The 15000-nt window shown below is 35.9% G+C and overlaps 2 protein-coding genes across 6 annotated transcripts in view; one reads left to right on the forward strand and one right to left on the reverse strand.

The window, feature by feature from the left end:
• Argl (Argininosuccinate lyase) overlaps positions 1-2680 on the forward strand; it is a 42464-nt gene extending 39784 nt beyond the window's left edge. For all 5 annotated transcript variants that reach the window (XM_070126695.1, XM_027352572.2, XM_027352571.2 and 2 more), the window contains exons 7-11: positions 1-74; positions 404-547; positions 851-931; positions 2144-2250; positions 2408-2680. The exon at positions 1-74 is cut by the window's left edge and continues 126 nt beyond it. In XM_070126695.1, the coding sequence (XP_069982796.1) occupies positions 1-74; positions 404-547; positions 851-931; positions 2144-2250; positions 2408-2582 (581 nt within the window). In that variant the 3' untranslated portion in view covers positions 2583-2680. The remainder of the gene's footprint in view (positions 75-403; positions 548-850; positions 932-2143; positions 2251-2407) is intronic.
• Positions 2681-7338: 4658 nt separating this feature from the next.
• Positions 7339-15000, reverse strand: part of LOC113802109 (uncharacterized) — an 11159-nt gene continuing 3497 nt past the window's right edge. Inside the window, exons 2-7 of the mRNA XM_027352577.2 lie at positions 14497-14533; positions 11987-12187; positions 11355-11501; positions 10988-11201; positions 9768-9950; positions 7339-9451 (exon numbers count right to left, since the gene is read on the reverse strand). Of these exons, the coding sequence (XP_027208378.2) occupies positions 9249-9451; positions 9768-9950; positions 10988-11201; positions 11355-11501; positions 11987-12187; positions 14497-14499 (951 nt within the window). The 5' untranslated portion in view covers positions 14500-14533 and the 3' untranslated portion in view covers positions 7339-9248. The remainder of the gene's footprint in view (positions 9452-9767; positions 9951-10987; positions 11202-11354; positions 11502-11986; positions 12188-14496; positions 14534-15000) is intronic.

A 15000-nucleotide genomic window follows, 5' to 3' on the forward strand; every position in this document is an offset into this window, starting at 1 on the left:
CCCTCATGCCACAGAAGAAGAATCCTGACAGCATGGAGCTCATCCGAGGGAAGGCAGGGACCCTGGCAGGAAATGTGAGGTTTTCTGGTTACAATGGTTTTTAGGGTATTATGCTTTTATTTTCATTGAAATGTTTGTTTTATTTATTGGTGTCTTGTTTTTGTCTTTTTTTTAAATCTCCTCTTCATGATTTTAAACATTGTTTTGGATTTTTTATGGAATGCTTTGGGCTTTCCTTGCAAGGTTGCAAGGTGTATGAATGCTTTCAATCTGGCATTTGCCTTTCAGTTCCTATATGCCTTGAATCACTTCAGTTATGTATCTCTTAATTTTTTGTTATCTTTTTGTAGTTGACCTCTTTTATCCAGTATATCTCAACTTTTTTATTTGGACAATCCCTCAGCTATGCGGTTTCTTGACGGTGCTGAAAGGTCTCCCTTCAACGTATAACAAAGATCTACAAGAGGACAAGTTGAAGATGTTTGAAACCGCCTCAATTATGAAGGGGCTTCTCCAAGTAGCTGCTGGTGCAGTTGAGACAATGGAAGTAAGTTAATGCAACACTAATCTTCAGGAAATTAAGGGTGTCTTGTCGTGTTTTCCATAAACAGTTATGAAAATATTGAGGATGGTAGTGTGTATTGAAATCATGAAAACATCTTTGTTTTACATGTAGAGTTCAAAGGGAGTATTAAGCAAGTACTGATAGTAATATAACAGTTGAATACCTAGATGTTCGAGAGAGAAAAAGAGAGATAATGAGAAAAATATACATCATGAAAACAATTTTGTAAGCATAATGTCTTCAATTACATTTAGGTCAAACTTAAGCAAAGGTATTTCTCTGCAGGTTGATGCAGCAGCGTGTCAAAAGGGATTGACGGAAGAGATGCTTGCTACTGACATAGCCTACTACTTAGTCAAGAAAGGAGTAAGTGTGTGAAGTTTGTATTGCTGCAAATTAAAGTAATCCATATGAATGTTTTCATCAAGTAATATGCTAATACCTTTTGATTCTATGATGTCAACTTGAAAGTTTTGTTTCTCTGATGAGGTAGACATAAATCTTAAAACATGTTGTAAGTATATTTCATTGTTTGTGTTTTTATTGCATTTGGACAGTTTGTACACTTGTCTGTTGGATCCCAATTATTTTAACATTATGAACAATATCCTGTGAAATAGTTACAATTGCTAAGGTAATATATACAGTTACTGTTGTGGCATGTGTATATAAGATAAGTCTTCACAGGTAACAGAACATAACATAAAGATTATAATGAAACTTTAAATAAATGGCATTATTAAGTAGCATTCAGCCACATCACAGCTCCTCTCCGTACATTGATAAAGCTCCTTCAAGGCACTAGGCATCAGTGTACGCTGGCTTTAATAAGACCATAAATTAATTCCCTTGTATTCCCTTCACTTTTATTTTGCTGTTTATGCATTGTGTTTTATTATACAGTAGAACCTGCCATGCAGACATATAAAAATGTGATATATGTAATATTACATGTTAAAGCTTTAAATTTTATGTATTTGTTTAAAAATCACCAATGAAAATTATTTTTCTTGCTCTAATTTATACAATTTGAAATCATGTCTTTAGAATAGCTTTCAGTTTGACTATTAGTGAATCTATAGAGTATTTTTCCTTATAATTAAGAGGTTCATGTTAGGGTTTAGTTGAAAATTGTTAAAAAAAGACGTAGAAAACAAGGAAGATCAAAAACAAAAGATATCTGTATATTTTATTCCCCTGTAACCAAGTCTTTGTCTTCATTTAGGGAAAAAAAATCATCTTAACATATTTTATGTGGATGGATAAACTTTTTGGGCATGTAAGGGTATGCAGTGGACCTAGTTAGCATTTTAGAGGAATTTTCTTTTTTGTTACTATTTGTTCTTTTTTCATTAGCCATGCTCAGGAATTGTGCCAATGTGAAATCCTCATGGTGTACAATAAATGACAATGAGTAAAGGTACCAGAAAGCATTTTATATGTGTCACATAAGACAAAATGTACATGTATTTGAATTTCTACGTAACATTGAACCTTTACCATAAATGCTGATCAGTATTTATTGTAAAGAATTGTGCAACAATTTTTTGAGGACATGATTTCATTTCTTTGTTTCAGATGGCATTCCGAACTGCCCACGGCAAAGCAGGAGAGGTAGTTAAGCTAGCGGAAGAACTTGGATGTCCATTTTCAAAGATTCCTCTAAGTGAACTCGTTAAAGTAAGGTAAGCACGTGTCAGATCTTTCAAATAGTGATGTCCCCGATAAACTTAGATCAGGCTAAAGAGTTTTTAATATTTTCTTCCATGTTGCTTACATTTATAAATCAGTTTTACATAATGAGTTGATGTTTATAAACAGGTGATTCTCTTCTTTTCACAGCTCTCTCTTTGCTGATGATGTGTCGTCAGTTTGGAATTTTGAACACAGTGTCGAGCAGTATGAAGCAGCAGGTGGAACAGCACTAAGCAGTATCAATGTGCAGATAACCAAGGTAACGGCATTCCTGGATAACTTCAGTGTTGCGGGTGAGAGAACCAGTGTCGCATCACCATGAGAAGGGCCTTAGGATATGCAAAGAAGGATACAAAGGATATGTTAGTTCTGAGATCTACTTTTGTGATAGAATTTTGAGTGTTTAGTTTTCTTGTTATATATATATATATATATATATATATATATATATATATATATATATATATATATATATATATATATATATATATATATATATATATATATATGTATATATATATATACATATATATATATATATATATATATATATGTGTGTGTGTGTGTGTGTGTGTGTGTGTGTGTCTGTGTGTGTGTGTGTGTGTGTGTGTGTGAAAAGATATATGAATATATGTAAAGAAAACAAAATTACGTATATATATATATATATATATATATATATATATATATATATATATATATATATATATATATATATATATATATATATATATATATATATATATATATATATATATATATATATATAAAGTATATATGTACACACACATATATGTATATATATATACATATATATATGTAGATGTAGATGTGTATATATACATATATGTATACATATTTATATATATTGATGTATATTTATATATCTCATCATCATCATTAGCTTGTAACATTCCACTGCAGACATCAGCCTCTCCTGGTCTTTTCCAGTGTTTTAGCCATTAATTTTGTTAATGTATACGTTTTAGCCGTTAATTTTGTTAATGTATACGTTTTAGCCGTTAATTTTGTTAATGTATACGTTTTAGCCGTTAATTTTGTTAATGTATACGTTTTAGCCGTTAATTTTGTTAATGTATATGTTTTTCTTTTGATATGTAGGGAAAAGTATCCCTAGGACACATGCAGAAATATTTGTAATGATATTTAGATGAGCTTTCTAGCCAATTGAGCAATTGTATCAGGTAGACCCCCTAGCAGTTAGTCTAGATGCCAGGGATGTTGCAATCTCTGTACGTGACTAATCCTACTACTCTGAATGAGGTGAAGATGGCAATCTCTTAAGCTGAAGTGTGGAAAAGCTGCAGGCATATGCGATATCCCTGCTGAACTGCTAAAGGCTGGGGGGATCCTATGGTGTGGAGCTTGCATGCTGCCCTGGCTGCCATCTGGGAGTCCGGTTCCATTTCATCTGACCTGTTGAGGGGTGTGGTAATCCCTCTTTGAAAGGGGAAAGGGAGTCCTTGGGACAGCAGCAGCAACAGTGGCATCACATTGCTCAGTATGCCAGGTTTTCGCCCACATTCTTCTGAAATGGATCCGCAAACTCCTGCTAAGGCACCAAAGACTGGAGCAATCTGGATTCACTCCTGGCAAGTCCACAATATACCATATCCTAGCGCTTTGTCACTGTAGAAGGTCATCGTATATATATATATATATATATATATATATATATATATATATATATATATATATATATATATATATATATATATATATATATATATAAGTTAAGTGCGTCTAAAGATGTTCTCAGACCAGTTGCTTGAAAATTTTATTTTTTATTTTTTTATGTTTAATATAAAGTTTCAGTAATAACACAAGTATCAATAACTTCATGTTACTGCATTGCAATCATGAGATAGAGTACATTAAGGAAAACAAATTGATGCTTAAGTTAAAGATGAGAATTGAGAGAAAAAGAACATTCATTATTGTACTGTTGAGGGATTGGTCTGTGAACACCTATGAATGAGCTTGTAAATGTATATCAATCAATATAACTTTATATGAAGCACAATTATTTGTAATAGAACTATATGAAGCACAGTTATTTGTAAAAGAACTTTATATCAAACACAGTTATTTGTAATAGAACTTTATATCAAGCACAGTTATTTGTAAAAGAACTTTATATCAAAAACACTTATTTGTAATAGAACTTTATATCAAGCACAATTATTTGTAATAGAACTTTATATCGAGCACAGTTATTTATAATTGAACTTTATTTAAAGCTTAATTAATTGTAATAGGAATGTATATCAACCACAATTATTTGTTATAGAACTTTATATCATGCACAATTATTTGTTATAGAACTTTATATTATGCACAATTATTTGTTATAGAACTTTATATCATGCACAATTATTTGTTATAGAACTTTATATTATGCACAATTATTTGTTATAGAACTTTATATCATGCACAATTATTTGTTATAGAACTTTATATTATGCACAATTATTTGTTATAGAACTTTATATCATGCACAATTATTTGTTATAGAACTTTATATCATGCACAATTATATGTTATGGAACTTTATATAAAGCTTAATTATTTGTAGTAGAACTTTATATCAAGAACAGTTATATATAATGGAACTTTATATAAAGCTTAATTATTTGTAATAAACTTTTGTCATGAATTTCAAAAATATACATTTCAAGTGATGTTCCAAAGTGTTTATTTCATCCAAAATGAATATAGAATAAACAGTCTTTCACAAACTCTCCCCCCCCCCTCTCTCTACTTCCTACACTCTCTCTCTCTCTCTTTCTCTCTCCTCCCTTCTCTTCTCTTTTCTCTTCTCTCTTCTCTCTTCACTCTATTGTCTCCACTCTTCCACTCTTCGCCTTTTTGCTTTCCCTCCACTTCTGGCTCTCTCACTCATTCTATCTCTATCTTTGTCTCTGACTCTCGCGCTCTTCTTTTCTCTTTTTTTCTTTTCTTTCCTCTCTCCTCTCCCCTCTCTTCTCTTTTCTTTCTCTCTCCTTACTCTTCTCTCTCTTTCCTCAAACTCTCCCATCTCCTCATTTATTTCACCCTCCTTTTCATATATATATATATATATATATATATATATATATATATATATATATATATATATATATATATATATATATATATATACATACATATATATACATATATATATACATACATATATATACATATATGTACATATATATATCTGTATCTATCTATATCTATCTATCTATCTATATAATGTATATTTAGAAGTAATATATACATATATACATGTGCATGTGTGTGTGTAAATATATATATATATATATATATATATATATATATATATATATATATATATATATATATATATATATATATATATATATATATGTGTGTGTGTGTGTGTGTGTGTGTGTGTGTGTGTGTATGTGTATGTATTATTTAAATATGCATATATTTAAATATATGTGCATACATATTATATATTTGAATATACAGTGTCTATATATATATATATATATATATATATATATATATATATATATATATATATATATAAATATATAAATATATATATATATATATATATATATATATATATATATATATATGTACGTTTGTATATAAACATATATGGGTATATATATGTATATGTATATATATGTATATGTGTGTATATATATATATGTTTGTATGTATATATATATATATATATATATAATATATACATATATATATACATAAAATATATATATATATATATAATATATACATATATATATACATATATATATATATATATATATATATATATATATATATATATATATATATATATAATCATATATATATATATATATATATATATGTATGTATATATATATATATATATATATATATATATATATATACATATATATGTATATATATATATATATATATATATATATATATATATATATACATATATATGTATGTATATATATATATATATATATATATATATATATATATATATACATATATATGTATGTATATATATATATATATGTATGTATGTATGTATGTATGTGTGTGTATGTATGTATTCATATACATACAAAGCAAGAGTGAGGGAGACAGACAAACAGAGTCAGAGGGGTAAGATGTGAAATTATTCTCATACTTTTTCCTACATATGTCACAAGTATGTATGTGCGTGTGTGTGCGATCGTGCACACTTGTACACTTTTATTGGCATTAAAATATATTGTGCTGTAGCCTCTTCCACGTGGTGAGGTGCACGTTCAGGACATAGAAAAAGAGCAGTGAAGGGGTAACGCATGTAAAATATATAAAAAATATATATATTCACCGGTTCTTCAGTCAGGTCTAACCTAGCACGTAAGGTAGGAATCTCCAACACTGGGAAGCGAGAAGTACTGTCACACTATTTCTCACTTTTGTAAGAATTTTGTTTTGTTTGTTAGAATTATGCCAGGCTCGACCCCATTAATATTCACACATACGGACATGCATATAAACAGCAATAGATGCATATCTATCTGATATACATACATTTATCTATCTTCTATCTAATAGGTATTCATGTCAAGAGAGATAGACATGCATTTATTTGTGTATATGTATGTCCGTATAGATGAATATTCGTTAGGTCGGGCCTAGCACAATTTTAACAAACTGGCCGAGAGTCTTTAGTATATATATATATATATATATATATATATATATATATATATATATATATATATATATATATATATGTTAGAATTGTGCGAGGCCCGACCCAAAGAATATTTGTATACTTGACACGCACGAAGAAATAAATAAATGCATATTTATCAGTCTAGACATGCATATCAACCCGGCAAAGAGATGGTTAAATGTATATCTATCAGATGTATAGACAGATATGCCTTTATTTCTGTCTTTATTTATGAAAATTCATTGGGTCGGGCCTGGAACATTTTTAACAAACCGGCTGGTAGTCGCCATAAAACAAACACAAATGATCAGGTTATCACTTCGTAAAACTTGTATTTACCTTCTAAGGATTCTTAAGATAAACAAAAACAACTCGCACAACATCGTGTTTATTATAAATAAATGAATTCATAAGAGAGAAACAAAACAGTGGAGATTTAAAAATGGTTTCCGATACGAGAACGCCAAGTAACATGTGAAGTTGGAAAGAGTTTTAAGGTGTTCAATCACACTATGCTTTTCTCTTTGATAAACTGATGGAGAAGGTGCAGAGAAATTTCAAAGAAGCCTGGGAGAGCTTTAAAACAGCTGTGACCGGCTTACTGCTGAATGCATATATATATATATATATATATATATATATATATATATATATATATATATATATATATATATATATATATATATATTATAAGTTAATATAGGAATGTAACTAGCACACAACTTGAACAATTGCTTGACAAACAAATGATATTAATTCTTTCATATCGGTTTAGCAGAACAAAATTCTGCACTTATATAAACACACGCACATATACGCCAAATATACCCAATTCACTCGTAAAAAAGGAAAAGTTACTCTAAAGGTGCTGTTACACTAGCACTTTTTCCGTCAATTTTTTGACAATTTTCTGAAATTTTGTCCATTTTTGAGCGAATTGTCGATTTTCCAGTCAGACGATAATGATCGTTTCCGTCTGAAAACCTTTCCGTCAACTTTTTCAGCAAAGCATACTCTAATCAAGTTATATTCGAGAATGTTTGTATTGATGTTCAATAAAATTGTCAAAAAATTGACGGAAAAGGTGCTAGTGTGACAGCACCTTGATGATCGTTTCCGTCAACTTTTTCTGTCAAGTCTAGTCAAATCAAGAACTATAATCGAGAATGTTTGTATTTACGTTAAATAAAATTGTCAAAAAATTGACGGAAAAAGTGCTAGTGTAACAGCACTTTCAATCTCAGGGATGGCATCAGTCTCAAGTCACGCACACAGGGCTAACAAGGCAGTTTGGCTTCTCGCTCACTGCTATTTTCTGGCCAGTCGACCATTTCCCTGCGTGTGGACATGAGCGCGCGAGCATTTCTCTGGGTGTGCATTTTTATGGGCGGGTATTACCTTACTGATATCGGTATTTGATGGTTTTGTATTCATTTCTAGGTACAGCAATATCTCCTATTGCTATTTACTTGTTCTCACTACTTTGGGTATGAGAATCAAGCAAAAAAGGAATTAAGTTCATTGGTAAACGATTCATATTTCAGCAATTGTAGTATCTTGGTTAGCCTAACGCAATTAATATATTACCAGGCTGCAGGTTCTCGTCAAAGAAGAGATAAACTTTAACACCAGACCGCTAGCAGGAAAATGCCTTCCTACACACACACGCGCGCGCGCGCGCGCGCGTACGCACACGCACACACACACGCGCGCACGCACACGCACGCACTCACGAAAGCACTCACGCACGCACACACGCACACACACACACACACACACACACACACACACACACACACACACACACACACACACACACACACACACACACACACACACACAAACGAATAGGGATATGGTCGCTTACATAAAACCACGGAAAAAAAATAACGGTAGGGGAAAAGTCTGGAGTGGGTGAAATATCTGCCATCCGAGATAATGGTGGCATGTTTTCCGAAACAAATTATTGATTAATTAAAAACTTCACTGAAGTAGACCGGGTATAGGCCTAGTTCTGGTGCGCAAGGATTCCAATTCAAACTACAGGAGACGCAAAAAATTAAACATAGGCCATGACTATTCATAAAATACCCGTGCTTCTAAGTACTACCTAACTGAAGCTCATCTACTGTTAGAGAGAACCATGGTCTTATGGTTATTTTTTCTTCAAGTTCCGTCTACTTCGGTATCTGAAGATCCGATGCGAAGAATGTCATCGAGTGCAACAGTAGAACACCCTTTTCATGAAGTTGCAAAGAGGCATTTTGACCTCTTTCGGTGTTAACAGGCCCTCTCGGGGGGAACCATAAAGACGAAGGCATGCTTGTACTGGTGTAAACGAGAATGCGTCCGTAAGATATTATGGGCCGTGCTGTTTGATATGAAACCACGTGACTCAAACAATTTCTTGACGTATGACATTGGCTTGCAGTTGACATGGTGGTGGCCGGGCTGACCTGGTACTGCCCAGCTCAAGATTATACCTGTTGAGAGAATGATGGATTTAATAGAGGCAGTGAACTGTCTGGTTACTGGCACCCCTTTTTGGACAGTTATGTTCTGAACATATTTCTTATCCCTGAATTTTCATGGTCTTTCATTCTAATATTCTGTCTTTAGCTGGGGACAGTCCTATCCTAATAGAGAGAAAAAAAATATATATGTATATATAAACAAATGATCAGCATATCTGTAAAACAATCATCACGAAACTAACAATAATAATGAAAAAAATCAGCTTAAATTTGAACAATGCATCAGAATACATGTCAAACATAAAGAGTTCCAACCAGTGCTGACCTTTGCATGCATGCCTGATCAGATTCTCGACGAAATTAGCTTCGTACTTCTTCGGGACGTGCTCAGCCACCTCAAGACTCATCACCCAGTCGTACTTCTTGCCCAGGTGCATCGGCTGCGACAGGTCCCCGTAGCGCATGAAGCCGCCTGAGAGATCCTCGATATTCAGGGCGCCGTCGTAGCCTGGAGAACGGAGGATAGATGCTTAGTAAAGACTATATGTAGTCTTTGATGCTTAGTTAGGAACACGCCAAAGCACGTGAGTTGCAGGAACACGCAGAAGCACGTGAGTTGCAGGAACACGCAGAAGCACGTGAGTTGCAGGAACACGCAGAAGCACGTGAGTTGCAGGAACACGCAGAAGCACGTGAGTTGCAGGAACACGCAGAAGCACGTGAGTTGCAGGAACACGCAGAAGCTCGTGAGGTGCAGGAACACGCAGAAGCACGTGAGTTGCAGGAACACGCAGAAGCACGTGAGTTGCAGGAACACGCAGAAGCTCGTGAGGTGCAGGAACACGCAGAAGCACGTGAGTTGCAGGAACACGCAGAAGCACGTGAGTTGCAGGAACACGCAGAAGCACGTGAGTTGCAGGAACACGCAGAAGCACGTGAGTTGCAGGAACACGCAGAAGCACGTGAGTTGCAGGAACACGCAGAAGCTCGTGAGGTGCAGGAACACGCAGAAGCACGTGAGTTGCAGGAACACGCAGAAGCACGTGAGTTGCAGGAACACGCAGAAGCACGTGAGTTGCAGGAACACGCAGAAGCACGTGGGTTTCTGGAACACGCAGAAGCACGTGAGTTGCAGGGGCTAACAGGACACGTCAGAGGTTCCTGGGTTAGGTTAAGCTTGGTTATGTCAGGTTTGGTTTGGTTAGGTTAGGTTATGTCAGGTTAGGTTTGGTTAGGTTAGGTCAGGTTAGCGTAGGTCAAGTTCAGTTTAGTCAAGGACAGACAGAATTCTCGACCCAGTATAACATGCGATAACAAACCGTATTATTCTTTATATGTTCTGTATATATGTACGAACGGGGGTGTATATGTACATCTGCATGACCAAAGTTACCTCTATATGGACCTAATGTCCGGAAGCAGTCAAAGCAAATAGAAAAAATCATGGAAGCATATATATATTTTTTTTTACAAAGAATAAAACAAACAAACAAATAATGATAGATACATAATAATAAATAATAGACTTCCTCATTGTAGGCTCACCTGTCCAAGACTTGACCACCTGGGGTTTATCCGTTAGGCCGCCTCTTTCCATCTCACGGGCGTACTCTTTGTCCATACGTTCAATCTCAGCATTATTCTTGGTCTTGATAATGTTGTTTTTGACTCTCAGGAAGCAACGGCCATAGTGGCCTCTTCCAGCACCCAGATCCAAAATGTCATGGTGCTGGATCACTTTCTCTAGTGAGTTGCACATCTAGAGTGGGGCAGTAGATGGATCTACATCATTTTCACAGTTTACCAACGTATTCTCATAAATTGATACAGCTATAGATTTATATATATTTCTGAGGAAGTCCCTATTTCTCGTTTTTTCATCCTAAGATGAAAAAATCCTAAACTTTCCTACCCTTCCGTCCCATGTGGGGTTCCACTTGTCTAGGATGTCTTGTTCGTTGAGGCAGTACCCGCCTGTGGGCATCACTCTGCCCTCTGCTGCACAGTACAGAAGGAAAATGTAGTTGTATGCCACTCTGATCCGCTGCTCGAGCTCGTCCTATGTAACAAAAAGGAGGGTTTGTGTGCTCAATTCGCAATATTTGCTTCTGTGATTAAGATCGTGTTATGTTTTTTATAAAGCCTCGTCCATTTGGGGTTTCAGGGCAATGTTCTTATTGATGTAACTGTATCATAAGTATTATTGTTTATGTCACATTGTAATCTGTTGCCACTGTTGTGTTTTCTGTTTGATATGTTTTACGTGGCTTGTTCTTACCAATATCGACATGATTTTAGCGTCGCCACATCATGTACACATTGAAAGCCGTCCCGTAATTTTCAATGTAAGCCAGCTATTTCAGTAGAAACATGGGTAACAAGTGTTCAGCAGGTGATGGAGCACTGTGTGTGTGTGTGCATATGTAGATGAGTCACTGTGTGTGTGCCTGTGCGCGTGTGCTCGCATATGTATACAGAACACCGCAATATGGAATCTCCAACTTTTTAGTTTTCATACTTTTCAGTTTCATCCTTGCCACTCACTATTCTAGGGAAAATTCCATCCTCAGATGACGACGACGATGATGGCGCTGACGTCGACGACTCACTCGAGTCCATTAAAGCCTCCAAGCTTTTCCTCGAGGGGAGCTGGACTCCTCTGGGCATCATGTCGAGGGAGAAAGCCAAGATCAAGAACATGATCACGACCGCCGCCAGAAACCAGCTGCTCGAGGGTATCGGTCTCTGAGAAGGAAGGAAGGAGGTTTCAGGATTTATTAGAAAAGAATGCATGCAAATACACCATCATTATCCTTAATCCATATTATTACTATACGATTAATATCATCATTAATAAATTAGTAATTAATATCCTCGTTATCGATAGCATTACCATTATCTTTGATCTTTATAATGAAGTTCAAAACCAAATGCAGACCATAAATTATGTATTATTTCACAGGTCGACATCATCACGGAGGGAGTGATACCGAGTTTTCCTTTAACGCGACCAAGAATTCAACAGATGGAAAAGAATTCTGTGACGCGATGTCCATACTCCACAGTCATCTACATCTAGCGCGCCAGACTCTACGCACCTCGTCATGGGTGGTGGCAGTAACCCACCCATAATTGGATACCACACGACATGGAGATTGAGGGTATTGGATACTGATACTGATTGGGTTTGCATCAGTCGGATTCTCAGCAGTTGAACTTCGGTTTCCATGACGCCTCTCGCTCGGCAGGGATTGAGTGAGCAGCAAACATTCATTGAGTTGCTAGAAGTATTCCTACCTTTCTAAGCATATTCATATTTAGCACAACCCACCAGAAGATATCAAGAGCAATCTAGGATATACTTCAATACAGTTTATCCGTCAAAAAAGATAACCAATACAGGGAACCAACTATCCGTCAACCATGGCCATTCCTATTACGTCACAGGATTTTGGGTGTTGCTCAATGTTGCGCGACACCCTGAATACCACCGGAAAAGATGGTATATGGCAGTTGCCACCCCATAAGTATTGGCCTGGTTGAGAAATATAGCAGTACTGTCAAGGTTGTATTAAGTGCTCTAAAGGCGATGTCCCATGCGTGGCACTGGTACCTCAGTCCCATTCTGTTTGCTTATTCTAAGGTGCTACAGTCACCAGTTTTGTTTTATTGAGATTTTTATATGAGCAAGATATCCGGGGACCTATGAGGATTTTGCAGGAGGTATGAACTGGAAAAAGGAGCACTTCAGTAGCAGTTACTTTTCCTTTCATGGCACCAGATAGAGCTGCTGGAGCAACCCTTGTGCAACCATCCCAATCCTATCGTCCATGCTGCTACTGGTTCCTGGAGAAACTGAGAGAAATCATCATGGCTGGGATGACAGCTATGCCATTCAAGTGCATCCTGGCCATTGACAGACTAGAATTCTTTGGGCGCATGCTGTCCAGTGGATCCAAGGGGCTATAGCAAGTTAACCTGTTCAAGATCAGACACCTTGACTGCAGACAAAAAAGAAAGTGATACCATTTCTTGGCCTGACTGGATGTATATCGCCAGTCTTTTCCTAACAGTGTAGGCACTGCTGACCACAAACCAGTGTGATAAAAGGGGGGCAGATAAACAAGGTATTTTGGAGGTACTTCAATAAGCAGCGCCTTCCTCAAATTCTTTCTGAGTGACCAGACAATCTTTACGCTGAATGATCACTCCCTTGTAAACTTATGGATCAGATATGGGCATAAGTGCCGTTCTGCTTCAGGAGCAGAAAGATAAATTGTTCCCCATTAACTGTAGTAGAACGAAGCTGTTCGATTGTAAAAGACACTCAGCCATGGAATATGAATATCAAGTCGCTGTTTAGGCGTAGAGGAAATTCTGCAACTATTTCCATAATACTTGGTTCATTTTACTGACAGATTCTCAGCCACTGGCCAACCTCGGGAGACTGAATCATGAGGTGGGCCATGTACCTGCAGAACTTTTGGATCCCAGTTATCAGGCAAAAGAAGTGACAACCTCGGGGCAGCTTTCCTTAGCAGAGTACAACTGCCAAAGGAAGCTGAAGATGTCCAAGAAAGGGAAAAATGAGTATCAGTGACTAAGATGTTTAAATAATATCCCTTATGAATGTTGATCGTCAGAAAACGTTATAAGATGATCTGTTCATCTTAGGGACTCTTGCCAAACTGATTGGAGCAGGTCAGTGGGATCTTAAATGGGTACCTATGCCTGAGTGGTGGCAGTAGGTCACCCGTGACTGACTGCCGCAAAATGTAGAGGAAGATGGTATCGAGTGGATGGATGGAAGGGGCATCAGCAGGATTCTCATCATTACTATCATTACCACCACTACCGTTAGTATAATCATTATCATTGTTATTGTTAGTATTATCATCTTCATTGTTATCGTCCTTGTCGTTACTTATTATCTCGATTTTCAAATTTGCATGTTACTACCTTTATCCTTGTTCTCACTATTGCTTAGGTAATATTGGGCTTCAGTTCCACATTTAGGTTACTTTCTTAAGTACAGGAAAACAAAATTCACTTACCATTTTTATCTTGTGGTGTGTATTCACTTCAGCAAATCTGAAACAGATATTTGTATAATCATTATCATTTTTATCATTAGTATCATCCTGACTGGCCGATAGCAGACACCTGAGTGATCCCCAATCCAAGCTCCCCTTGTTCCCGATTATCTGGTACCTTTCTGGCCAATCTGTTATCCAAAACCTAGAATTTTTAGACCCCACACCAAGCAGCCAGCAACTCAGCTCAGATAGTAACTCTGTCGTCTGTGGAGCTGACCACCTCCCTCTTAAAACACCATTCATAACTACCATAGCATCTGCAACACCCAGCCATCTTAGTGAGATCTCACAACTTACTTAGAGCATTATAAGAGATGGATGTACTAAAATCCGGTAGTAGTTAAAATATCTAGACTGATGACCCCCAGTGACGAGAACGTATAGGGAACTACACCTACTCGCTTGAGGAAGTAGGCAGGGGATGTGCAGCTGACCTGACCCCTGACCTCCACACTTTGCACA

This window comes from Penaeus vannamei, chromosome 10, assembly GCF_042767895.1.
Source record: "Penaeus vannamei isolate JL-2024 chromosome 10, ASM4276789v1, whole genome shotgun sequence".
NCBI lineage: Eukaryota > Metazoa > Arthropoda > Malacostraca > Decapoda > Penaeidae > Penaeus > Penaeus vannamei.